The 27,432-nt window shown below is 45.9% G+C and overlaps 1 protein-coding gene across 12 annotated transcripts in view; it reads right to left on the bottom strand.

Annotated features, from left to right (window-relative positions):
- The window catches only part of PTPRU (protein tyrosine phosphatase receptor type U), a 462,898-nt gene that overhangs the window by 267,679 nt on the left and 167,787 nt on the right, over positions 1–27,432 (bottom strand). For all 12 annotated transcript variants that reach the window (XM_053267787.1, XM_053267777.1, XM_053267779.1 and 9 more), the window contains one exon: positions 14,899–15,027. In XM_053267787.1, coding sequence (XP_053123762.1) covers positions 14,899–14,929 — 31 coding nt within the window. In that variant the 5' untranslated portion in view covers positions 14,930–15,027. The remainder of the gene's footprint in view (positions 1–14,898; positions 15,028–27,432) is intronic.

Below are 27,432 nucleotides of genomic sequence, written 5' to 3'. Positions count from 1 at the left end.
GTTGATTAATCGGGAATATTTAAATAATTAATTTCTGGCTCCATTGGAAACCATTGCCTGAGCCTTTCCATTCAGAAAGAACATTGTATACCCTTTCACCTTAATAGCTTAATTGCTGTGAACCGAACCCAGAGTTCAGAGCAATAAGCAATTAAGTTCAGTAGGTGAAAAGGCACTCTATTATTTCCTATGGAGCCAATGCATGTCTATGGAGCCAAAAATTAATTCTTTTAAAATTCAACTTGGGGGTGTCTGGGGGTGGTGGAGGCCGGCCGTGCCGTGCCCCTAGACCCACTTTGTGGTGCCCTGGCACCCCCCGATGGTGCAGAATGGGGCTGCCTCAAATCCCCATTATTCCCTATGAGAGAAATGCAAAAATTGACAAAATCTTCAGAAAATCATTAATAATCACAGGAGTGTCCAATTGCTTTGGTGTTCGGTGAGTGGGAGGTACCCCCAGGTGCCTACCACCCACCCCACTTTTGTGCCCCTAGGTGCTCCACATAGGCTATAATGGGCCAATTTGAGTCCCCATTATACCCTATGAGAAAAATAATTTTAAAAATTCAAAAAATCATTAATAATCATAGGAGTGTCCGATTGCTTTTGGGTTTGGGTGGTAGTTGGCACCCATGGACCAGCAATTTAGAACCAGCAAACAGTGGTACTTTTTCACACAATGCATAATCAGCTTGTGGAATTCTCTGCCACAAGATGTGGTGATAGCCAACAACCTGGATGGCTTTAAGAGGGGTTTGGATAAATGCATGGAGAAGAGGTCTATTAATGGCTACTAGTCTGAGGGCTATAGGCCACCTCCAGCCTCAGAGGCAGGCTGCCTCTGAGTACCAGTTGCAGGGGAGTAACAGCAGGAGAGAGGGCATGCCTTCAGCTCTTGCCTGTGGGCTTCCCAGTGGCATCTGGTGGGCCACTGTGTGAAAGAGGATGCTGGACTAGATGGACCTTGAGCCTGATCCAGCAGGGCTGTTCTTAAAGTGGCCCCATCCCCTCAGGGGAATATCTTATAGTGCTCACAGGTCAGCTCCCATTCAAATGCAAATCAGGGTGGACCCTGCTTAGCAGAACGGACAATTTATGCTTGCTACCACAAGACCGGCTCTCCTCTCCCAAATATCTGCTGAGTTTGGCCTCACAATTAAATGGTACTTAAGGTGTGCTGCCTCTATATGTGCAGCATTTTCGCTCAAGCAGGGCCAGCGTGCGGGTCATCTATCAATGCCATGCTGGTGGCAAATGGGGCCACGGCATGGCTATAGAAGCCTCGAAGTGTGATGATTAGCTTTGCGGAGCCTTGCCCAGGTAAATGCCTGAGGAATGTCCGGCATGTGATTTAAATCAAGCCTGAAGTGGCATGCTCATTCTCAGAAAACCTCTCTAAGTGCCGCTGCCTTACAATACGAGGCTTTCATGGCAGGCCCGCTCCTTGTTCTGCATACGGAAATGTAACCTCTCATAAATCATCGCTTTAAATTAAAGCAGAGGGAGGCGAAACTTAGGCAAGAGTTAAAGTCAGAGGACCAGATTCCCTTCATCAAGCCAAGAGAGAGAGGGGAACACAAATGGAGAGAACAAAACGGACAAGATGGGGAAAGGAGGCAGAGGAATGATGGCCAACAGCCAACATCTGTTCAAATAGATTCAGTGCTCCCTGGAATTGGCCGATATCCAATAAAAACTCATTTTAATCTGAGCCCACGAGTCTCCTATGCAAAGCACTCCCTCGAGAGGCCGCGGCAATGTGAAATATTATTCATCTACCTTAACGGCTGGGATAGGCTGGAGAGCAGTGATAAGACTGCCGTAGTGGCCTGCAACCTCCATTGTCCACTCAAAGTAAACACACAGAAAGGCAGGAAATGAGGATTATCCCCCAAACCCTAAATATATCCACTAGAGATCTCTAGTTATTCTGATAATACAAAATCTGGTTGCATCATTTTTAAAGCAAAGCATTTTCCCCGGGCACTCAAGGTACCGATTAGAATCCCAAGGATCTTCAATGACATGCTTCCAGGGTTTATGTTGTTTTCCTCCAAGTTTGCTGAGTTATAGCAAGGAAACATTGCAGGGACTTGTGTGTCCTAAAAAGAAACATTCCCCAAATGAGGCCATCATGTCTGCACATGACCGCAAAGGGCCAGAACCAGCAGGGATCGTCCTTTCATGAGGCAAGGTAGGCAGTTGCCTCCGACGGCAAATCACTGGGGCACCATGAGCCTGTAAGGCCCACATACAGGTTTCGGTGTATTATCACCCATTCTTTATCCCGACTGCCAAACAATTAGAGTAAAAATGATGTATTTCTCAGTCTAAACTACCTCACTGGGTTGTTGTGAGGACAAAAATAACCATGTACTCCTCTGAGCTCCTCAGAGGAAGAGCGGGATATAAATGTGAAAAATAAATAAAGAATATTACCTATAAAGCCATCAACAGCTTGGGTCCAGGGTACTTAAGAGAGTGCCTTCTCTTTCATGGACCCCGTCACCTATTAAGATCATTCGGAGAGGACTGGTTACAATTGCCGCCAGCTCATTTGGAGGCAACTCAGGACTGGGCCTTCTCTATGGCTGCCCCCGGGGCTCTGGAATTCGCTCCCTCTTGTAATAAGATAATCTCGTTCTCTGCCTACTTTTAGGAAGACCCTCAACACGAACCTGTTTTCCCAGGCTTTTAACTGGCATTTAAAATTTTTTAGTATGTTTTTATCTGCTGCAATTGTTGCCACTTTTTGTGAATTTTAACTGTTTATACTGTTTTACATTTGCTATGTTTTAACTTTGTACACTGCCTAAAGGAGTCTATATCAGGCGGTATAGGAATAAGATGGTTAAATACATACATACATACATACATACATACATACATACATATTGTGAGCCCTTTGGGGACAGGGATCCATCTTATTTATTTATTGTTTCTTTGTGTAAGCCGCCCTGAGCCATTTTTGGAAGGGCGGTATAGAAATCGAATAAAATAAAATAAAATAAAATAAAATAAAATAAATAATAATTAAAAATGGCAGTCATTTTTGCACAAAGGAAAGGGTTAGGGTCAGGGATAGGATAACAATGAACAAATTGTTGTCATCTCTCCATGGAGTGATCTTTGGAGGACATGTACGAAGATGTTCCTGCTGCTGCCATCATTGATTTGTCCCTTGCAGGCTTTGCAAGGAGCCCCTCTCCAATTTTTGGACTTTAAAAAAAAATAATCCAGGAACCCAACCCCCTGTTTTCCATAGGCACAATGCCTCATTACTCGTGGTTTCATGACTCACAGTAGTAGGAGAGGAATGGAGCCCCCACAAGTAATGGGGTATACCTATAACTTGGGCCACCCCTGAGAGCTAGCTTCAGGGCCCTCAGCAAACCACCGCCATGGGTCCTCCCACCCGGGCGGGTCCCAGAAATTGTTCCACTACCACTATGCAAAGGCTATGGGCACAGAAATGGCCTTGAGGATCAGAACACAAAAGGACAGCTAATTCACAGTGTCAAATCTGTGATCTCATGTTTGCTAGAAACAAAGGCTGAGTATGAAAAATTGCTAGAGCAATACTTTTCTGATGTGCCAAGGATAGAATCTGGATTCTGGTTTCAATTTGTAAGGATCTTTGCAACATTAGGTTTTATCCCCACTGAGAGCGGCCTGGTGTTTGGAATTCCAATTCTGTCAGAATCTGTATCAACACAGTCTTCTTTTCTGTTTACTAGTTTCTGAGCCAAAAGTGCCCCATTCCACCAATTTAGAAAGTTATTAAGACCATTCTGCATAGAAAATATGTACAAGTATTTTCTGGCAATGGCTCCAGCTGGCATTATTTCAACACTCGTGCTTTGCTTTGTAAGCAGTGCTAGGGATCAGCCAGAAGACAGTCTCTAGATTCTGTAATCTTTGCATTTGGAAAGATCCACCAGATTGCATATTGCATTCGAGAGCCTGTGGTGCTCCATAATTATTTCAAAACTAATTTTGGAACAAAAGGAATCAAAACAATTAGATCACCAGGAATTCAATTGTGTTCAACAAATATTTTACAAGAAGTTGCTTCATGAAGGTCAATTACTGCATGTTTTCATTCACTGAATGCCTTAGCCACTCAGAATGAGAGGGGTGAGAGAAAGATGTCTCCAGCTTTTTATGAAGTTCTCTTTTTCCATCCAGCTCCTGTGCAACAAAATCTAGTAACCATTTACTAGTGATGTGCACAAACCAAGGTTCGTAACCATTCACTAGGAATGTGCATGAACCGAATCTGTGCACGAACCGAGGTTCGAGCACCTATTGTTCATGCACTGAGGTTCGTGCACCAAGGTTTGGTGCCACCGGGGGAGGGGAGTGGTGACGGGGATGTTTTAAAAGGAGCAGAGCAGGTTGTTACCTGCTCTCCACAACCATATGAAGCTTCCTGCTGCAACAGCACTGCCCCCAAGAACCCATGCATGGTGTCCATGCATGTGCAGGCACCATTTGTGTGGACAGCATGGTGTCCAGCACCCGCACATGCGCGGATGCCATGTGCATGCCAGCTCTACACATGGGTTTCTGGGGGGGAGCGCCGTCACAGTAGGAAGCTCCGTTCATGCACATCCCTACCATTCACTGCAAGATATCAGAGATGGGAGCAAGAACTTGGAAAGACCACAGTTGCATAGGCAAAATCTCCATCTGAACCGGAAGTTTCATAATAGCCTTTCCTGCTAAGAAGAGTGGATGGCGGACAGAGACATTGTTACAGCATATGATGCATCATGTGCTTGACATGCAGTTTACATTTGAGACCAAGGCAAAAGATGGATCTGCATTACTATTTAATGCTTGCTTAAATAGGCACATTAATGAAATGGTAATTAAATATTTAATTAATACTAAATATTTAATATCAAATATATTAAATAGGGCCATTTCTGTCCCATCAATGGATATGCTCTGGAGCAAATGCAGCCATTGGAGGAGTTCTGGTCTTGTAGTAACAAGCATGGGTTGTCCCCCTTACTAAGCAGGGTATGCCCAGGTTTGCATTTGGATGGGAGACCACACATGAGCACTGTAAGATATTCCCTGGAGGAGATCAAGCCATAGCGCGGTGGAAGAGCATCTGCATGCTTCCATACAGAAGGTGCCAGGTTCACTCTCTGGCATCTCCAGTTAAGGCTGAGAGAGACCCCTGCCTATAAACTTGGAGAGCCACTGCCCGTGCATGTAGACAGTTCTAAGCTAGATGGACCAATGGTCTGACTCGGTATAAGATAGCTGCCTGTGTTTCAGCTGACTTTCAGAAGCATCATGGGATGTTGCTTTCTGACTCCAAGCCTGCTACCACATATAGCATTGCCAGATTCTGCGCGGTGGCGTCCAGCATTCATTGGTGGATGGTAGGCAGTGGATCCTATCAGCTTTAGTCTGGCCACTGGTGACTCAGCATGGGCTCTACACTTCACTCACTCAATATTGCGTGCCCTAGAAAGTCACACGCCCCTCTAACCCTTTAGCGATTTGGCCCCTTTTTTTCCTTTCCTTACTGCCCCTTATAGCCCTGGCATTCTCCAGTTTCATTAAATGGAGAATGACTTTTATGCATTTTTATCCTTTTATGCCCTCCATCCTTTTTATGCCATTTTATGTTCTTTTATGACCTTTTAGGCTTTTATGCCCTTATGCTTCTTGTGTATTGTTATGTAGGCTTACTTTTAATATCTTTATGTGCGCTTACCATATGTAACCATCCCTTACACTTTATGCTGGTGTATGACTGTAATAAAGATTGATGGGATGCAGCTGGACCGTCAGCTGACTTGCGGAGGCATCCAGTCGGCAGCCTCTAGAAGAGTTCCAGATTATTTTATTTTATTTATTTTATTTTATTTTTTACGTCTATTTCCCACTCTTCCTCCAAGGAGCTCAAGCAGTATACATAGTTATTTTTATCCTCACAACACCCCTGTGAGGTAGGTTAGGCTGAGAGATACACAACTGGTCCAGAGTGACCCAGTGAGTCTCATGGTTGAATGGGCATTCGAACTGGGGTCTTCCTGGTCCTAGTCCAACACTCTAACCACTATGCTATGCTGGCTGCTGGGCTCAGTCCTTCAGCCAGGCTCAGAAGGGACATACTGTCTCTAGCCAGCCCATCTCAGACTCCAATACCAGTTGTGCAGAGTAGACAGTGCTTTGCAAGAAGATTTCCCAGGTAAGTATCCAACTGGACTTCTCTCTTGGAAGTGCAAGCTCTTGTAGTCTTTTAGACTGCAAGCCATAATGTCGCCAACATTCTCAATCATCTGACTCAGAATATGAATTTGTCCACCTCTTAATGCTCACATATATTGCAAATTTTGCTTTGGAGAATATTTCGCTTCCAGCCATACTTTGGGGAAATGAGGAGAACAATAAGAATAGCCCTGCTGGATGCGTCCCATAGTGGCCCAGCAGATGCCTCTGAGAAACCGACAGGCAAGAGGTGAAGGCATGCCCTCTCTCCTCCTGTTGCTCCCCTGCAACTGGTATTTAGGGGCATCTTGGCCTATAACATCAAACTAGTAGCCACTAATAGACCATTAATTTGTCCAAGCCCCTTTTAAAGCCATCCAAGCTAGTAAAGGTAAAGTGTGCCAGTGCCCACAGAACCCTGTGGTTTTCTTTGGTAGAATACAGGAGGGGTTTTCCATTGCCTCCTCCCGCGCAGTATGAGATGATGCCTTTCAGCATCTTCCTATATCGCTGCTGCCCGATATAGGTGTTTCCAAGCTAGTGGCCATAATTAAAACACATGAATTTTAAATGTGTATGTGTGTGTGTATACACGCGCGCACACACGCACACACACACCCATAAATGAATGAATGAATGAATGAATAAACAAACACACACACACACACACGTATATATACATATATATCTTGTGGTAGAGAATTCCATAGATTAATTCTGCACTGTGTAGAAAAAAGGGGCTTCCTTTCGATGGTCCTAAATTTCCTGGCAATCAGTTTCATAAGATGACCCCTGGTTCTAGTGTTGAGTATGAGAGAGAGAATTTTCTCTCTGTTCACCCTCTCCACTCCATGAATAATTTTATACACTTCAATCATGTCTCCCCTTAGTCGCCTCTTTTCCAAGGTAGAGAGCCCCAAATGCTGTAGCCTGGCCTCCTAAGGATGGTGCTCCAGGCCACTGATCACCTTGGTTATCCTCTTCTGCACCTTCTCCAGTTCTACATTGTCCTTCTTAAGATACAGTGACCAAAGCTGTACATACTCCAAATGATGTTCAATTTGTGTTGCAAACTGAGCAGCTTCCCTAAGGTAGGGCTTGAATTTCTTAATTTTTAAAAAAATTCAAAAGAGAATGGAAGGGTTCAAAGGAGCAACTGAAATTTGAACAAGAAAAACTTCAAAATGTATTTTCTCAGTCTCTCCACATCCCAGGAAGTTCTTCCACAGCTCAGAAGGTAAAATGAGATTCTGCAAGCATGCAGGATATGCTTTCAGTTGTAGTTTATTTTTTGCCTAAGCCCGGGACACTAATAATAGCATAGAGAGAAACAAGAAAACACCCCTAAAGAGGGATTTTAAAGGCTCCAGGGAACAGCTGGCAAACCCAGTGATGCTTCACAGTCTTGGAGGGGAAAGAGCCATGCAATCCCTGAACTTTTCTTTGCTAGCTTTGGGAAGCTTTCCAACTCAAACAGAAAACCCCAAAAGCATATGCAAAGGCTTTTACAGAAGTCTCTTCATCTCTCCCGCTAGACTTCATTTTCCTGGACTTTTTAGATTATAATTAGGCCACAAACCTTCTTCCCAATAACCTCAGTGCTAAATGCAAATTAATAGTGGAAATGCTAAACCTGGCTCACAATGTACAACTAACATTATGAGTAAATTTTGAACTCGGGGGTGGGGGGAGATGAGGTGGGGGGGGTTCTAAGTGTTGTTTACTGATGCTCATAATTGCTGCCCCAAATCAAGCTGAGGGGAATGTGCCTATCATTAACTACAAGCGAGACCATTTGGCAATGTGGATATTAAATACAGGTATTTGTGACATCAAAACCTTTAAAAAACATCAGAAGCAAGAAACCTGCCAAAGAGGTGGCTGGATTGTTAAGATGAAAAAGGAGTGAAAGGGATGCTAAAGATGACTGCAATTCAGAAACTGCAGAGAAGATGAATGAATCATTTGCATCTGTCTTCACTATGGAAGATGTAGGGTGGATATTCATGCCTGAACTGACCTTCGTGGGAGGACAGTCTGAAGAACTGAGTCAAACAGTTTAAGGAGCTATACTGGCTGCTGATATGTTTCCGGGCAAAATACAAGGTGCTGAAATTCATGAAATTCAGCTGATTTCAATTCAAGTTCGAATCATATTTGAATCGATTAGATTTGGAACCACTGAAAAGAGTGGAAATTTGTTCGAATCAATTTGAATTATCCTGAATTTGAATCGATTCGAACTCTACTCTTTTCAATAGTTCCAAATCTAATTGATTCGCATACCATTCGAATCTGGCTGACTTCTGTGAACAGCCCTACTCACGACACTAGAATCAGGGTCATTCCATGAAGCCGATCGGCAGGAGGTTGAGAACTAGACAAGAGGAAGTACTCCTTCACACATCATGTCATTAATCTATGGAATTCACTGTCACCAGCAGTGCTGGTGCTATCTTAAATGACTTTAAAGACAAATTCATGGAGGACAAGATCAATGGCAACTAGACACGATGGCAATATGTTACCTCCAAGCTGAGAGGCAGAATGCTTCTGAGTACCAGATGCAGGGGAACTACAGCAGAAGAGAGGGGAATACCTTCCTCTTCTGCTTATGGGCTTCCCAGACACATCTGACTGGCCACCATGGGAAACAGGATGCTGAACTAAATGGACATTTGGTCTGACGCAGAGGGAGTCTTCTTCTGTTCTTATGGTCCTTCCCTGCCCCCTCTCAGGGCCAGTTCCTGTCCACCAAGTCCTATAAAGTCTTAGTCAGAGTTGGCTCTTCAATCTGAGCAACGTGTTTCTAATGTAAATAGACTGTTGGACTAAGTTCTTGCTGTCCTTCCCCGATTGTAAGCAAGCTGATGAAGTCTTTGCACCAAAAAGGCAGAGTGAACCGCTCCTAAATGGACAGACTGGATTGTGATCCCTGCCTAATTTTTGGCCCTGCACTGCTTGTGGCAGGTGTGTAGCAAGGTTGAAAACAGACCTGAGGCAAGATCTGAGGTGCACCCACCCCCACCAGTCCTCCCTCTAAGATGTGCGGATGCGCACAAAGCCCAACCCCGCCCCACGAGGGATCACAAACAGCCACTCACTTCAACCTTGCCCTTGCTGGGAAGTTTTTTGTTTTTGCTCTCTTGCTGCCGCAAATGTTGCTCTGTTCGGTCCTCCCAGTGCCGCTTCCTGCTGCCGCTGAGTCTGCCCTTTTGCCGCCGGCTGCTGCTCCCGCGTCCCAACCTCCACCGCCTTTCCCCCATCGCCATGTGGGCTCTTGCTGCCGCGAGATCGGGGTGTTGCGGGGAGGAGGGGGAAAGTTGGTAGGCAATTGCTGCCACTCACCGTCGGCTTCCCTGCTCCTAGGGGCCGGCTCCTTCAGGCGCCTCAGCACCTGCACCGCAGGACACGGCGGGGATCACCTGGGACAGGGCGACACTGCCCACCAACATTGCCTCAGTTGTTGTGAGGATCAAAAGGGAGAGCGAGAGAGAACTTTGTGTGCTTTCCTTGGAGGAAAGGTGGGGTAAGCAACAGTCATCATTCTAAATGCCTCTGGACCTGTGCAGAGTAGAATGCATTATTCTTAACTGTCCCTTTCCTTCATCAGGCTGCCGGGACTTCATTTGAGCTAAGAATTATTAGCCCCAGAACTTTGTTAGAGCGAGTGCCAGAAAAATCACCTGGAATATCTGAAGGAGAAAGAGGAACGTGTCTCTGAGGATTTCCCCTCATTGCTGGATTACCATTGCCCATGTGCAGCAGTGCATTTCTCCTCCCCGCTGGCACCACATGCATAACAGGATTCAGCTCTTTGCCACTTATTAATTCATAGTAACTGCCACCATCTTATTACATTCTCTAAATTACTAGCATGGATCAATCCCTATTTCAAACATAAACTTATATTAAACAAGTGGGAAATAATCTATATTTTACTTCAGAAGAAGTGGTGCTGCGGCTTCAGCCTTTTTTGCGGCGGGGGGGGGGGGGGGGCTCTTTTTCGATTAAAATAACCACTAAGATTCTGATATTGTCTTTTTGATGCTGAAGATGAAACTAGATATTAGTTTCATCTAGAAGAGATGTACATATCCGGCGGTATAAAAAGATGAGAAATAAATAAATATTCCATTCAAAGAGTGAGGATGGCTTCCCGTTTGAGGACGCTATGCAATAAATCGTACGACAGCCGGGTTTTGGTGGGAATGGGGGAAAATAATATGGTTTCAGGTGCAGCAATGCCTGGGGGTGGGGGGGGGAGGTGAAATAAATTTGTGCATTATTTATTTCGTGTGTGTGTGTGTGTGCATGTGTGTGCGCGCGCAAGAAAGGAAGAGAGAGATGTGCGCACACTGCCTTGATACTGCTACCCAGAACAAAACTATTCCCGCTCACTGATTATAAAATTAGAGGGAACACTGACCCCCACCCACCTTCGCGGTCCCCCACTGCTACTCAACCACCTGTCTGTCCACCTACCACTGCCATCACTCTCCCTTTACCAGGCAGCTCCTATCTGTGGCACCAGCTCTGTGCCAGCCGCACCGACGTCACATGGCCTGGTGACATCACCAAGCCGACATGCTGCCCCATGACAGCGAGAACGGACCTGCCTTAGAGGGGCTGCCTGTTCTCCATGGGATCAGGGCAGCTCCTCCCCAGCTCAGTGGCATCCTAGAGAGGCTGGTGCCGGGTCTGAGTGCCCAGCACAGAGGGGAGTGGGAGAGGCTGGCTGGTGGCCCCCTGGAGCATTCCCCACCACACCACACCACACCACATTCAGTGGATACACGACTGGCTTCTGGCCTGCTGCCCTGGAATACACCTCCTGCCTGTGCTTGATCCACTTCTGGCCCACCTGACTTGACAGCCCGCTCCTCCCCGGATCCTGGCTGCCTGACACCTGCTAAGGGAGAGTCAAGGAGGCAGAAAATGACGAAGGCTGTTGTAAAAACATGTCCACCCTTCTGGGGTGGAAGAGGAATGTGTTCCATGTAGAGACTAATTGCTAACTAGGGAGAAAGGTTGCCTGGCGGGATGAAAAAGAACAAAGTAAAGGCCACATTCCAATGACCATTAAGTCCCTTCCTGAGAGTCTCTGCTTTTTAAGATACAATCCCCCAGGAAATGTCCATCCCTAGATGTATGACCTTGGCATTTGGGTTTTCTTAATGCATGTATTGCTGGAACAGGCTGAGCTTATTGAGCACTCCAGAGAGCTCCGTGCATGACTGCCAAGTCCTGTTCGTTATTCACCGCCTATCTCCTCCATCTTTACGTCATTTGCAAACTTTCATTCATTAGCAAATTTTCCCAGATGCTTATCGTGTGTGTGCATGAGAGAGAGAGAGAGAGAGAGAGAGAGACAGAGAGAGACAGAGAGAGACAGAGACAGAGAGACAGAGAGACAGAGAGACAGAGAGAGAGAGATTGAGAATTGTACTGAAACCCAGTTCTTTTTAGCCAGGATGTATTGCATCTCATTGATAATGCAGGAAAAAATCACAACATGAACTTAACACAGGCCTGCTCAACTGAGGCCCTCCAGTTGTTTTTGGACTACAACTTCCATAATCCCCAGCCACAGTGGCCAATAGCCAAGGATTATGGGAGTTGTAGGCCAACATCTGCAGGAGGGCTGAAGTTGAGCAGCCCTGACTTAACAGAAGACCATGAGCATTCACTGAGCTGTTCGGACCATGAGATTCTACAGAGTCCTTCTCACCACTGAAATGGAGAAGGCTGGTGTGGAGGCAGGTAGGCAGGCTCCTGCCTGCCTCCCCAACACGATCAACCCTGTCCATTAGTCCCTGTCGCTCGCTGCAGCGGCACAGCCAGGAGCCCGAAGAGGAAGTCCTCCAGCATCCCACAATGCACTGGGCCAGAAGCACGGTGCATTGGGTGATTCCCCATACTGCTGGGCGCTCAAACTGCCCAGCTTGTGCATGCTTGAGCTGTGGGCAGCCCAAGCGAGCATACGGCCGGGCATTGGGGTAGAAGGTCACGCTCGTGCCTTTCTACCTCAATAAAGGCCCGAGAGGGAAATTCGGGCTACCTAGCAGGGCAGCACCAGAATTGGGCCCAATCCCAGTGCTCCACATGAGCAGCCCTAGGTAGGGCTAGGGTAGGGTAATCCTAGGGTAGGGCTGAGCAAGACTGGGTCGGGCTTCTTGTGAACAGCCCCTACAATTCCTTAGTAGGTATGATGGATAAGATGGGAAAATAATGCATGACTCCTCTCTCTGTTTGAGGATGAACATGTCCATAGTACTGTGAGATACCTACCACTCTCTCTTACATTGCTTGATTTTCTGCCTCCACTTGGTAATCACACCCCAATTTGTTTTGGTTTGGCTTCTTCTCTTAAGGATTTCTCTACCCCAACCCACTTAGGTGACCAGTTAATGCAGCTGAAGAAACAGTCTCTGGCCCACAAAAGCTTGTGCCACATAGGGTTGCCACAATCGTCGAATTTCCGGACACCACCCTCAAAACATAAGTGGAGGTGTACATTTTAAAACCAGACATTTATTATAAAAACTGGGGATTAGAAAGAATACTCAACAGTGGAGTTTGGCAGCTGTTTCATACATTTCCCCCTATAGTGTATTTTTGACGAGGAGAGGGTTAGGAGCTCATTTAGGTTTGGGAGCAGTATGTGGGGATGGGAGGAGTGCTGGTCTTGTGGTAGCAAGCAGGAATTGTCTCCTTTGCTAAGCAGGGTCCACCCTGGTTGCATATGAATGGGAGAGTACATGTGTGAGTAGGGGAGATATCCTCTTAGGGGATATCTCCCTTAGGGGATGGAGCCGCTCTGGGAAGAGCAGAAGGTTCCAAGTTCTCTCTCTGGCATCTCCAAGATAGGGCTGAGACTCCAGCCTGTAACCTTGGAGAAGCCGCTGCCAGTCTGTGCAGACAATGCTGAGCTAGATGGACCAATGGTCTGACTTGGTAGAAGGCAGCTGCCTATGTTTCTATGTTCCACAGATACTCCTGCCTTTGAAGGTTTGTCCATATCATGGTCAGGATGCAGAGCCAGTAGAGCAAGTTTGTTATCCTGCAGTTTCTATTCTGGAGCCCAACAACAACTTCTTATGCCTATACTGACTGCACTGCCAGATAGATCCAATCAATGTTATGTTAAATATCTATTCATAGATACAATCCCAAGGGTGACCTGAGCAGTGGCTAAATTCTTGTCAATTGTCATTAGAACAGGGAAGCAACTTGTAAACTGACATCTGACATAAGGATGGTTGTGTGGCCATGGAGTGGGGTTACCTTGGGTTTTCTGATATCTGGAAAACACAAATTATATTGTTTGGTGTCTTACGGCCATGTCTGGTGCTGGAACCAAGTCTGGCCTTGGTTGTTGTTGTTTTGGTCTATTGCAGGCCTGCTCAACTTAGGCCCCCCAGATGGTTTTGGACTATAACTCCCACAATCCCCAGCCACAGTGGCCAATAGCCAGGGATTATGGGAGTTGTAGGCCAACATCTGCAGGAGGGCCGAAGTTGAGCAGCCCTGGTCTATGGACTGCAATAAAATGACTGACTGATATACTTCACAGCTCAATCCCGAAGCCCACTACCACTCTCACTAACTCTAGAAATGATGCAGAAAGGAGAAGAAGGGGTTTGTACTCAGCCATGGGGATGTGTATGAATCAATTCAACATGTCCAGTAGGGACACACTGAACCATTTTGGCAGGGCAGGAAGCAGGACCTTTAAGCATGAGTGAAGCAGGTCCTTACCTGCTCCTCTGCCGCCCCGTCGCTTTCTGGGTGCAGAGTGATGCTGTGCCACTCAGAGGTCCATGAATGGCTGTGGGGCTGCACTTAGCATGTTACCCCTGCCAACGTGGCAAAGAGGCACCTTTTAACATGGTGATTCTCTTTATCGAGCAGGGGGAGAGTAACTGGCCCTCTCCACCCCCAGCACAGGACCTCCAGTGACTGTTGCTGGTGTCTGTCTTGTGTTTATTTTTAGACTGTGAGCCCTTTGGGGACAGGGATCCATCTTATCTTATTTATTTATTATTTCTCTGTGTAACGCACCCTGAGCCATTTTTGGAAGGGCGGTATAGAAATAAAATAAAACAAATAAAATAAATGCATGTGCATGCTAGCCATGTGCATCCTGCAGGCTGCTGGGTGATGCCCCGCGGCCACGTGCAAACTTCTGAGTGGCACAGCATGCCCGAAAAACCGGCGGGGCGGCAGCTGAGCAGATAAGGACCTGCTTTACTCCTGCTTAAAGGCACCTGGCTCCCCGCCCCGCCTACCAAAACATTTGTGCACATCCCTACTGAGCCATAGAGAGCCAGCCTAGCCAGTCAGCAGTACTGGTGCCAGAGAAAAGGGAAGAATATGGGGCTTTTAAACACTGACACCAAGTAGCTACAATGCCTGGAGAGAAGCACCAGGAAAATGGATAAAATTCATTTAAGTAATCTTCCTGCTCAAAGCCCTGGATTTTTCATATCCAGGATGATACATTCCCTACAGCCTGGATAAGAGTCCAATTCTTGGAATGTCCAGGTCCATGCTGGGCATGTGGCAACCTAATATTAAAACATAATACAAGATGTATTATGTGGCAATAATACATCTGCCAGTCTTCAAGATGCCACAAGGCTCCTTACTGTGCAAACTCACCATGAGGAAGATCAGAAGTCAGATGTGGCATGACGTAGCTCCGGATCAGCTCCCATTCAAAGTCATCCTCGACCCCTTGGCTATATTCACACTGGTTTAAGTCCCCATCTTCCTCAAAGGTACAGCCAGCTACGGAAGACAAGCAAAGAGAAACGTCAGCATGAGCAAGAGAGTCTCTCTGCCCTGAAACAGAGAGGCAGGAAACAAACCCGAGCAGATAATGAACACGTGGACACTAGCCAGAGAGCCCTCCACAATGGACACAATCCACAGATGCAACTTCATTTCCAGCTTATTGAGGAAGAGCACTAACTGAGCAGTGCTAAAAGCACCTAGTGTGGAAAGGACCCCAGTCATATTCTCAAAATAGTTCTCTTGCCAATTACGCTATAACAAAAAATTATTACCAATCGTCCAAGTGTGTTCTCATCCTTAAAAAAAAGTTACGGATTTCCCTAGATCCTAGGCCAGTGGTTCCAAATCCTGATTCCCCCAACCAGGGTTCCTTGCACAGGTACAGATGAATCTACAGTCATTCACATATTATGCTGAATGCAGGTACAGAGGTATACTTCCTATCTGAACCCTGCATTTGAAGGGTCTGTATCCAGGTTCGCTTTTAAAATGAACACAGGTAGAGCCATTTACACAAACACATGTACGAGTGTACAGACACTTGTACACTCGCACAGCATAATGTCTGAATCAGGCTCCCGTCTCCACTTTATCACAGACTTTTTAACTGGCTCTTCCTTCCAATGAAACTCTAACAAAGATTTGTACCACTGGGATATAAGATGTTTTCTAATTGCATATTATATTTGTTATCTCTCCAGTGGCACAGCCAGGTGAACTGGGGCCTGCGTTCGCCACTGTCCCCACGGTCCTGCTGGGGCGTGCAAAGGGGTGTGGCCAGAGGACTGGAGGGCCTGCACAAGCTCCCCGGAGCTCATTCCCATCTGTTCTATTATAGCTATGCCCCTGTATCTATCTGTCTTTCTATTCATCCATCTGTACTGGTGAGAACAGACCACCAAATCAACAATAAACAGCCCAGGGTCACATCGCCGTCAATCCAGCCGTGGCATTACTTGCGCTTTTCCAAGGGATACCATCAACTTTAATAGTACTAATAGTACTATTAGTACTAATAGTACTAATACTATTAGAAAATAATTTTCCCAAGAGAATCTATGACATCAGTCATAACACCATCTCTGCTTCCACCAATGTGGTGTATGTTATAGAATGCAAACATCCAGACTGCCACACGCAATATGTGGGGGAAACATCCACAGACACATCTCAGGAACCACAAATCTGGCACCTTAACAAAGAAATTGGAACACTCTGCGGCCAGACATTTCAGTTCACACAACCATAGTCTCACCAATATGGAAATCTTTCATATTGAGCAACACTGATGTTGTTGTTGTTGTTGTTGTTAATTCGATTTCTATACCGCCCTTCCAAAAATGGCTCAGGGCAGTTTACAAAGAGAAACAATAAACAAATAAGATGGCTCCCTGTCCCCAAAGGGCTCACATTCTAAAAAGAAACATAAGACAGACACCAGCAACAGTCACTGGCAGTACTTTGCTGGGGGTGGATAGGGCCAGTTACTCTCCCCCTGCTCAATAAAGAGAATCACCATGGTCAAAGGTGCCTCTTTGCCCAGATAAGAGATGCTGGACAAATTAAAAAAAATTGTGGATCTAGAGACTCAAGATCTTTACATCTCGTGGACTGAGTTTGGAGGATAGTACATAATATCATCTTACATCCAACTGTCCATCACTCTTTTCCTGTCACCTACCCTGGAGCTCTGCAAACACAGTATTCTTAACTGCCACCTTGTGAGCTGTATATGCTCATGCTAACCTTTTTTTTAAAAATTCACCTGTTGCTGATGAAGTCATAAGCCTAAATGTTCAACTAAAATTTGGTTTCCTCTAATTTATCCTCTGTTGTCAGTCATCTCTTTGTACAATATAAATTCAAATCCAGTTGTCCACGTGTCCACCCTCTTTCTGACCCCACAACGATCTCTGCTACAAAATTCTGCATTTTGGAAAAACTCATTTTCTGCTTCTCGCCCAAAATAAATGACAAAATTTCCACCAACTCACAGAATGCAATCGGAACTCTAGCAGACAGCAAGTCAAGCCATATGACGGAGAGAACGGAGAGGTACAAACACCTTGCCTAAAAAGCTGCACATGTGATAGAACATGTACATGTATCTGTTTCACTAAAACACTGGAAACATTTAAAGAATCTGTTGCAAAACTGCTTTGTGGATTGCATGGAATGCCTTGATGACAGCACAGACACTGTCCTATCAATGTCTTGCTTCAGGTTCACCCCACCCCACCAATTCAACCCTGAAGAGGAAAAACCTAAAGCTATATTTGGACTGAACATGGTGAGGGTCTGCTCCCCAACTGGCTGTATTGCTCTACAACTGTTTACCCTTTAGCAAAATGGGTGATGGGAGATTTCCAGGGACACTTGGGGACATATCTAGACAGAGAACCTCCTTACCCCCAAATACGAAATATGAATACAGTGGGATTTGCACCTGTGCAGAGACCAGCCCCGAAACCTTCAAGAGATTGAGGAGAAAGGTTTTTGGTGGTATCCCTACCCCCCATTTGAACCCATGTTGTGGCTGTCCTGTGCTATTTCTTCAGTTTTCTTGTGGGCTATGTACAGATGAATTGATCACAGTGCCCCAGCATGCCATATCATCTCTCTGTCTCTCATTTAATGTGTTTTTTGACGTTTTCTATTTTACAAACATCTTTCCCCATCCCACCCACCCCGAGCCCGACCTTCCCTACCCTAGCCAGCCTTTGCAGAATGTGCTGGCTGCGGGGAGGTGAGAAAAGAAAGGAGAGAAAGAGGGAAAGAGAAAGGGAGCAGGGGAGCAGAATGGGAGGGAGGGAAGAAGAGAAGGAATACACACCATTGCACCAATAGATGTGGGTAAATCAAAAGGGTGTTTTTTTCTAAGAATAATTCAAGAAAGTTATCTCAGATTTCTGACCATTTATCCGGTTTGTTTACTTTTATTATGAGGGCCCATGTGCCACTAACTCGAGCACAAACTAAATACTGCCATATCATGTGTCCTGGTTTTATTGTGTATTTTAAAAAAACAAAAAACCTTTAAAATAGATTTGTATTTTTGTATTATTTTAATTAAAGGCAGTATATAAATATAATACATACATACATACATACATACATACATACATACATACATACATTCTGAGTTTGCAAAATGCAACATTTCCTTATTATGAATATCAGCCAGCACCACATTTTAAGCACCTCCATTTCAGACGGGGAGTAATTTTACCCATTTTTAACCCATATTTTTGTCTAAATGCAACATAAAAACAGCAGGAGGGTAAATGTGACGTGACGTATCATACTGGACACACAAAACAAAGCAAGGACCAAAGATGCAACAGGGACCCCAAGGAGGACAAAGCTGTTTCAGCCTCTTCGCTAATTTTTTCACAGACCATCCGTCATCATCGGAAATAATGAAGGGTCTTCCCCATGGCTATAGTCTTTAATAGGAGGCTAGCAAATTGAGTCCTAACAAAAGGAAGCTCCAAGTGGAGAAGGACTCAGCTCCAGCAGTGCCCTGGGACTGGGCTAACAGCAGCTCAAAGAGAAGGAATTAGGAAGTCCTGACATTTGGAGCCAGTTTTCAACTGTTCTCCCCACCTCATTTGTGCCTCCTTAAAGTTCTTGGCAGCCAAACGGATTTGAGCACCAAGCGTCAAGTGTGAAATTGTATTTATGTCCAGGATTTTTCACAGTGTGTGGGTGCAAGAAAGGAGAGAAATTGCCGGTTCAAATCCCAAATGGTATGTGTCCCAGACTATGGGAAACCCCTATATCGGGCAGCAGTGATCTAGGAAGATGCTGAAAGGCATAATCTCAAACTGCGCGGGAGGAGGCAATGGTAAACCTCTCCTGTATTCTACCAAAGACAACCACAGGGCTCTGTGGGCGCCAAGAGCTGGAATCAACTTGATGACGGCACACTTTACTACAGCCTGGTGGGTTTTTAATTTTAATTGGGTTTATTTTAATTGTTAGTCTACATTGTGTTTTATTTGTTTAATTGTGTTAAATCTTATATTACTTTTACTGCTTTACTTTTGAGCCACCTCAAGCAGTATTGTACTGAAGGGGCTGGATAGAAATATTTTAAATGAATTAATTAAATATATAGTGCCAATTTGTCAATTCACTAACCAGTCATAGGAATGTGCACATTTAGCCATGACAAGCCCATGACGTTAATATGGACAAAGGACTATTTCAAGGGGCTCCATTTAGAGGACTCTAAAGGACAGCCCATCATTTAGTAGGCGGGGAGTTCCAGAGCCCCAAGGTCTTGTTAAACAGGATACAGAGTCTTTAATAGCTCCAGTTAAGGCTGCCAGAGAGCCTATATTTTAGAGGGGCATCACTTCTTCCAGAACATGTCAGTCATACAGACCACAATAGATTGCCCCTTTCTCCACCCCCTGCTCTGTGAATACTCTTGTAACAGTCAGAAAATATTAGATCTCCTCTAATCTGGCAAACCTTAACTAGAGTGTTGGACTGAACCCAGAAGGCAGGCCAAAGAGCAGGCAATGTTGTTGCTTTCCAACCATGCTTTGGTGAAATGAGTTTAAGGGGTCACTACCAATCAATGAGGTAGCCCTTTCAATCTGCAAAGAGCTTTACATCATTTGTGAAGCTTGCCCTTGAATGAAACACACAAACAAGAAGGCAAAGACTTGTTCTCAGCTGCCCAAGAGGGTAAGACCTGTACCAGACCTGTACAAGGTAGACCTAGGTAGTCACCAAGGACACCAATTCTTGTGGGGGCAGTGATACTCCCCACATTCTGTTAAAATGACATTCTGCAATGCACCATGCCCCCACCATTCATGTGCATAAGTGCCGGGCTGAGCCCTCAAATGTGCATACATATGCGCATGGGCGGTGGTGCGACTTGGTAGAAGGCAGCTTCCTATGTTCCTATGGCTACAACTCCCATCATTCCTGACTATTGACCATTGTGGCTGGGGATGATGGGAGCTGTAGTACAAAAACACCTGGAGGACCAACGTTTGTTTGTTTTATTACATTTTTATACTGCTCCATCCAAAGGCTCTGGGCAGTGCACAACAAGTAAAATACAAAAAGAAACACCTTTTAAAACAAAAAGATTAAAACGATATAAAAACAAATTTAAAACAGTCCAGAACCATTTAAAACCAATTAAGATACTTAAAAACAATTTAAAAACCTAGGAAGGCCAGGCCAAACAAGTAAGTCTTTGGGGCTCTCTTGAAGGCCAACAAGAAGTCCAAACTACAGATATCTCCCGGGAGTGCATTCCACAGGCAAGGAGCAGCTACAGAGAGACTCCAGTTCTGAGTCGCCAACAGACGTGCCAGTGGTAACTGGAGGTGGAATTTAGGAACATGGGAAGCTGCCTTATACTGAGTCAGAGCATTGGTCCATCTAGCTCAGTATTGTCCACACAAGCCGGCAGCGGCTTCTCCAAGGTTGCAGACAGGAGTCTCTCTCATCCTTATCTTGGAGAAGCCAGGGAAGGAACTTCGAACCATCTGCATGCAAGCATGCAGGTACTCTTCTCCGAGCAGTCCCATCCCCGAAAGGAGGTATCTTACATTATTCACACATGTAGTCTCCCATTCAAATGCAAACCAGGGTGGACCCAGCTTAGCAAAGAGGCCAATTCATGCTTGCATTAAAGAGAGTCCCAGTCCTCTTCCCACAAGCAGCTGGGGCTTAGCAATCATGCGGTGCCACTTTGGAGAATGAAAATTCGGCACAAACACCACACCTCCTCCTTTGGCTGAGACCTTGGGGCGCCTTTATACTGCGCCGTCTCTCTGTTCTCCAGCCAAGCCCCAAAGCCACTTGGGTTTGTAATCTTCTTCTTCTTTTTTTTTTTTTTTTTTGGTACTAATTTTATTTTGTACAGCATGTTAACTGGCCCAGCCCAGCTTGTTATATGCTGACCTATTGTTCCATTAAAGCCACAGATTACAAGCAGGGCAGGACTTCAGCAATAATTAATGCTGGCCCCCTGGGCTAACAAGAACAGGCACATTAAGAAAGCTCTGAGCAAGCAGAATGAACCCAGGCCAATATTCCCTGAACAGAACGGCCAGCTCTCAGAACCTATTTATTATTTCATTACCTGCTAATATTCCACTCCCCCGGTCGCCTTGGCCAGTTTTTCTCCAGGCCTGTGGCTCAGATACTTCGAAGAGCTGGTCTTGTGGTAGCAAGCATGACTTTCCCCTTTGCTAAGCAGCAGGGATGTTGGACATTGAATCCACTCTCATTTCCTACCAGAGAATCTACTCTCAGAAGAACACCTCAGAAATAACAAAACCCAGTGTCCCCTGGGCTTGTCGTTTTGGGGGTGGTTGGCACCCTATATGAACCACCCTAATGGAATTATGGGGCTGCTGAAATTCCCCATTATTCCCTATGGGGGGAAAGCTTAGAGACGCACAAATTTCAGAAATTCTTTAAATTTCTGTTGAATCCCTTTCACCAATTTCTTTGAAATCTGGGTGGTAGCAGGCACCCATTGGGGCACTACCACCTGACTTACCCTTTTGCCCCTGAAATCCCTTTTCTACCCTGAATCTTCCCCAAAGACATGCCAACTTCAAAAATCTTTTAAAAATCATCCCTTTGCCCAATTCCTTTGAAATCTAGATAGTAGCTTCCTTGCACCAACTGGGCACTACCACCCACCACAACCCACTCTGGGCCACCCTGGTGCCCCCCATGTGGAGCTATAAGGCTGCTGAAATCCCCATTATTCCCTATGGGGAAAAGCTTAAGCCACGCCAACTTCAAAAAATCTTTTAAAATCACCCCTTTGCCCAATTTCTTTGAAATTTGGGTGGTAGCTTCCACCCATTGGGCACTACCACCCACCCCACTCTTTTGCCCCAAATCGATTCAGGTTCAGATTCAGAAAATTTGGGTACAAATAGAATCTGCTGTGATTCGGGGGCAGATTCAGACCCCAAACATATTGGGGGGTGATTTGATTTGGGTACAAATCAAAATGAAAAAATCAATTCGTGCACATCCCTACTAAGCAGGGTCCATCCTGGTTGCATACGAACAGGAGACTACATGTGTGAGTACTGCAAGATACTCCCCTGAGGGGATGATGCCATGCAGGGGCGTAGCTAGGGGAGAGGGGGCCCATGTTCACCCCTCTCCCTGGCGGCCCCTCGGAGTGAGGGAGATCATGAAGAAAATAGGGAGGGGTGGAGAGGAGTGCATCCGCTCAATTATAACTACACCCCTGGTGCCATAGCTAAGTGGAAGAGCATTTGCATGCCTGCATGCAGACGATCCCAGGTTCAATCCATAGAAGCATCTCCAGGTAGGGCTGGGAGAGACTCCTGCCAGAAAACCTTGGAGAAGCCACTGCCAGTCTGTGCAGTCTAGTGGTTTCCAACCTGGGTTCCTCCAAATGTTGCGGAACTACATCTCCCAGCATCCGCCAGCTACAATTTGTGGCTGGGCATGCTGGGAGTTGTAGTTCGGCAACATCTGGAGGAACCCAGGTTGGGAACCACTAGTGTTGACAATACTGAGCTAGATGGGCCACGAAGCTGACTTGGTAGAAAGCAGCTTCCTATGTCCCTAAAGATGCATGGCCAGCTAAAGATCAACGCGAGGCAGTTAGGAGACTCATGCCCAGACCAATGGCGTGAAGACCAGGGGCGAAGAGATGGAACAACATCTCAGGAAGACTTTAGTTCAGATCTCACCTCTGCTGTAAATGCACTTGGTGGCCCCAGGCAAAGGAAAGATAGTCTTGCGGTAGAGAGCATGAATTGCCCCCTTTGCTAAGCAGGGTCTGCCCTGGTTTGCATAGGAGTGGATGACTACATGGGAACACCATCTGCTGTAAGATATTCTCCTTAGGTGATGAGGTTGTAGCTCAGTGGTAGAGGATCTGCTTGTGTGCAGAAGGTGCTGTGTTCAATCCCTGGCATCTCATAAGAACATAGAAAGTTGCCTAATACAGAGTCAGTTCATTGGTCTGTCTAGCTCAGTACTGTCTGCACAGACTGGCAGTGGCTTCTTCAAAGGTTCCAGGCAGGAGTTCCTCTCAGTCCTATCTGGAGCTGCCAGGGTAGGAACCTTCTTGGTTCCAACTTGGAACCTTCTGCATGCAGGTGCTCTTCCCAGAGCAGGGATAAGAGAATATCTTAAAGTGCTCACAGGGAGTTGCCCATCCAAATGCAAACCAAATGCAAACCTGCTTAGCAAAGGGGACAAGCTCTCCTCTCTGTTTCTGGGACAACATGAAGGTGAGGCCAGCTGGTGATGCTCTTCTTTAGAGCCCTCATCCCCAAGAGCAGCTGACTCAGCAAAGAGTACAACATCTGCTTCTGTTCACCTGCCAAGATTGTCGAGCTGGGGATTGTGACTTTGCTCCAAACATCCCTGATCAAAGCAACCTGGCCCTGTGGAGAGATCGACGCAGGCACCTGGGTACCTTCCAGCCAACAGACTATTAATTACTTATTGGCTTCTGCTGCTCCGCGCATCAGGCAGCAATTTCGAAAGAAGACACACAGAGGCATGCAAAGTCACGGTACCCACTTCCACTAATACAGCCAGCACAAGGGTCAACTTGCACTGCGACAAGCGTAGGCATGTCTGTACAGTCATATGTGGGAGCAGAGGTGCACCTAGGTAATTCTGGAGCTAAAGACCTAAAGGCCTTTGCCCCCTCACCCACCCACCCCAGCTGCAAGTTAAGCATCATCCCCCTACACCAGGGCTGCTCAACTTCAGTCCTCCTGCAGATGTAGGCCTACAATTCCCATAATCCTTGGCTACTAGCCACTGTGGCTGGGGATTATCGGAGCTGTAATTCAAAAACAGCTGGGGGGCCAAAGTTGAGCAGCCTCACACACACACCATGACATACTAAGTATTTTTAACACGTGGGTTCTTGAGGACACAAGCAGCAACTGAACTCACAAGAAGGTAAGAAGATTAAAAAGGTATATTTAAGCAAATATGCATTAGCAGAAACATTTCAACGCGCAACTTAACGTATTCCCACCTCCCATATTTCTCTCCCACCGTTGCCCACTCTCTTCTCTAAAGCAGAGGCCATGCTCAGCACAGGTCATAGTCTGACAAGGTCATCTGAGGGGACTCTGCTCCGGGTGCTGACAATGAAGGAAGCTTGGTTGTCGTGCACGCGGGACAGGGCCTTCTCTGTTGCTGCCCCCAGACTCTGGAATGCTCTCCCAGTGGCCATTCGCTCCTCGGACTCTGTCACAGCTTTTAGAAAACATGTTAAATCGTGGCTTTTTGCCCAGGCTTTTATTGGATTGTCTCTGCTGCTGCTCTTTGTACTCTGTATTGCTTTTATGCTTTTGTTTTAAATTTTTAATCAGATTTGTTTAATATTTTTAGCTTAATATTTCAATTGTGTTATTTTTATAATCTTGTTTTTAAATTCTGTTGTAAACCACCTTGGGATTGTTGTAATGAAAGGCGGTATATAAATTTAACAATGAATAAAATAAATAAAATAAAATAGTCATGCCCAGCGCAATGCAGGCCAGCAATGCAGCAACCACACCACCTGGGACAGACGAAAGTGGATTTGGGGACCCCCAGGGGGTGTGGAGACCCTGGATATCCGCCCAGAAGTCCAGGAGTAAGAATGCCACTGCATGGATCAGTGTTCCCTCTAACAGGGATTCCCAGATGCTGTGGACTACAACTCCCATAATCCCCAAGCAAAAGCCACTGCAGCTGGGGATTCTGGGAGATGTAATCAACAACTGCTGGGAATCCCTGTTAGAGGGAACACTGGAGAAGATGGCTAAGAGTTTGGGATGAGAGAGGCAGAAACCTTCATTCCAACTGAAATAGAGACCAGAGGCATGCTGCCTGTCCCTGGTCAATCACTGTTCCCAATTTGTCCCTTTTTCTCTTTGGGGGATGCCTTAAAATTTCATTAGTCTGAGTTACTTGAGTTGGTAGTTAGTACATGAGCCAGCTGGGGTGGTTGATCCCATCTGGGGCAGGGGCGGGCAAAGTTGCCCCTCCAGCTGCTGCTGAACTACAAGTCCCATCTCCATCTGGATGGGAGTTGTAGTTCCACCCACAGCTGAAGGGCCAAGTTTGCCCACCCCTGATCCTGGGGGACGGTTGCTCCTTGTTATTTTTGACAAGGTTGACATCCCTAGAGATGGCAACTAGGTAGTAGCATTACAGTACTTTCAGCTTGCAGTGTGTTATCCTGCTTTTATTGTCCTGACCATCAGGCCTTCAGCAGCCAAAGTTGCAATAGTGATTTAAAAGCTTTTAAGGACACACACACACACACACACACACACTAAAATTTTGTTGATGTTATCAGAGGAATGGAAATGAAAACTGTCAGGAATGTTCTCCAAAGAACATTCCATGGAGAGAGTACAGCAATTAGTCCATCGCTAACCCTGACCCTAATCCTAACCCTTTCCTCTGTGCAGAAATGACTGCAATTTTACCCTAGTCGTTTGGGAGTAGGGATGAAGAAGTGGTGATAACACAGAGAAAGCTGTAACAATGCTATCAGCTATTTTCCACCTCTAGGCAGGCTAGACGTTGCCAAAAATCACTATGAGTATTCATCCTCCGAGATGGTAGTAAGTAAAGTGTGCTGTCAAGTCGATTTCGACTCCTGGCGCCCACAGAGCCCTGGGGTTTTCTTTGGTAGAATACAGGAGGGGTTTACCATTGCCTCCTCCTGTGCAGTATGAGATGATGCCTTTCAGCGGCTCCCCCCACATTTGTTTCAGAAATCCCATATGTGGGACACCGCTCACACGCCCATAAATGCACTCTGCCCTTTCTGTGTCCCCTCCCCATTTTTCGTTTCTGGTGCAGCTACTGTCTGGGTTCATCTCACCATCATTATTTTATCGTAGGCGTATAACATTCCCTAACCCAAAAATGGAAATTACACACATTTACAGTTCTGGAAACAGATCTCAGGACTGGAAGTTTGAGTCACAATATTATTCTAAAATAAGCTGTTCCTTAAAATCCAAACAATGGTGTCATGTATAATTATTGTTAACCATGATAGTACAATGTGAAATCAGTTCCTGAACTAGAGGAGCTGGAAAGGTATTGCACTGTGAGCAGAGGCAAGTTTCTGGGCCCTGGAAAGATTTCGTCATTGTTGTTGTGGCTGTTTGTGGCAGCGGGTGAAGGAACTCTGCTGCATTTGCCCAAGAAGCTGCAGCCATCAGGTCTTGCTATAATCAGTGATGGGGGGGAAAGTGCAGGGCGAACAATATATGCTCCATATCTGAATCTGTTAATCAGGATAGTGACTATTTTCTGGTAACTATCCTGGATACATCATTGTCTCTATTTTGCATTTGGGAGCTATGTTGGGATATCTTTTTAAAATGTTGTAAATGTGCATACATGTACTCAAGAGTTCTCCATCTATGAATGAGAGTGGATGCATTTCAGCATGGAGAATGTGCGATATTTGGGGAATGTGTGATATTTGGGGAATATGCGATATTTATATAGCAGCAAGAGAGAGTATGCTGAGAATGTTTCATCTCTCACAATGTCTTTACAGTTTTTCTGCAGCAAAGATAGTGAGGAGACGCATCTTTGGCAAGGGGCCCATCTTTACTGTTTGCCCCAAGGCCCACTCCAGCCTTGCTACAGCCCTAGAGGGGGAACCACTGGCTAGGCAACAGCCTGCTCTTCACTCTCCCCTCTGCCTCCCTGACTCATTGGCAAGCTGCTGGCTCCTGATTGGAGTGTGGGGAGTGTGTGGTATTATTTATATAGGTGCAAGAGGAAGGGCATGCTGAGCATGGGTTGCTTTTCACCATATCCTTCCAGTTCTTCAGCAGCAAGACACGGTGGGGGGGGGGGGGAGAAGGGGGCAGGAGTTGCAAGGAGCCCATCCTTACTTCTTGTTCCAGGACTCACTTCTGCTTTGCTATGCCCTTGCCTCACCTGCTTACAGAATGGATCATTCTCTGCCTCTGCCTTTCTAGGCAAAACATCCAACTCCCCATTTCAAATTTTCCAAAGAGATAATGACCATTCACTTCCCAAGGTAACGGCACCCTCACATTCTTATGACAAGCCTATCAGGGATGCTGAAGCAATTTCCTGCACTGAGCAGACTAGAAGCCCTCAGACATCTCTTCCAACTCTGACATTCTATGATTCCTGCAATCCAACTGCCTGGAGCTGAACTTCCTGTGGCCCAGCACTAGGGGTGTGCACGAAAAGTTTGATGTAGAAGTGGTTTGCATCAAATCGAGCCAGTTCAGCAGTTGAATCGCAAACCGAACCGGAGAACCAGATTCCCCTTTAGAAGTATTGCCCAAACTGCTGAACTGGATCACCTGAACGGAACTGACGGTCAGGTCGACCAAAACAGTTTAGCAC

The sequence above is a fragment of the Hemicordylus capensis genome, chromosome 7 (genome assembly GCF_027244095.1).
Source record: "Hemicordylus capensis ecotype Gifberg chromosome 7, rHemCap1.1.pri, whole genome shotgun sequence".
NCBI lineage: Eukaryota > Metazoa > Chordata > Lepidosauria > Squamata > Cordylidae > Hemicordylus > Hemicordylus capensis.
Note: the sequence above shows the minus strand (reverse complement) of the source record. Positions and strands in the feature narration are given on the sequence as shown.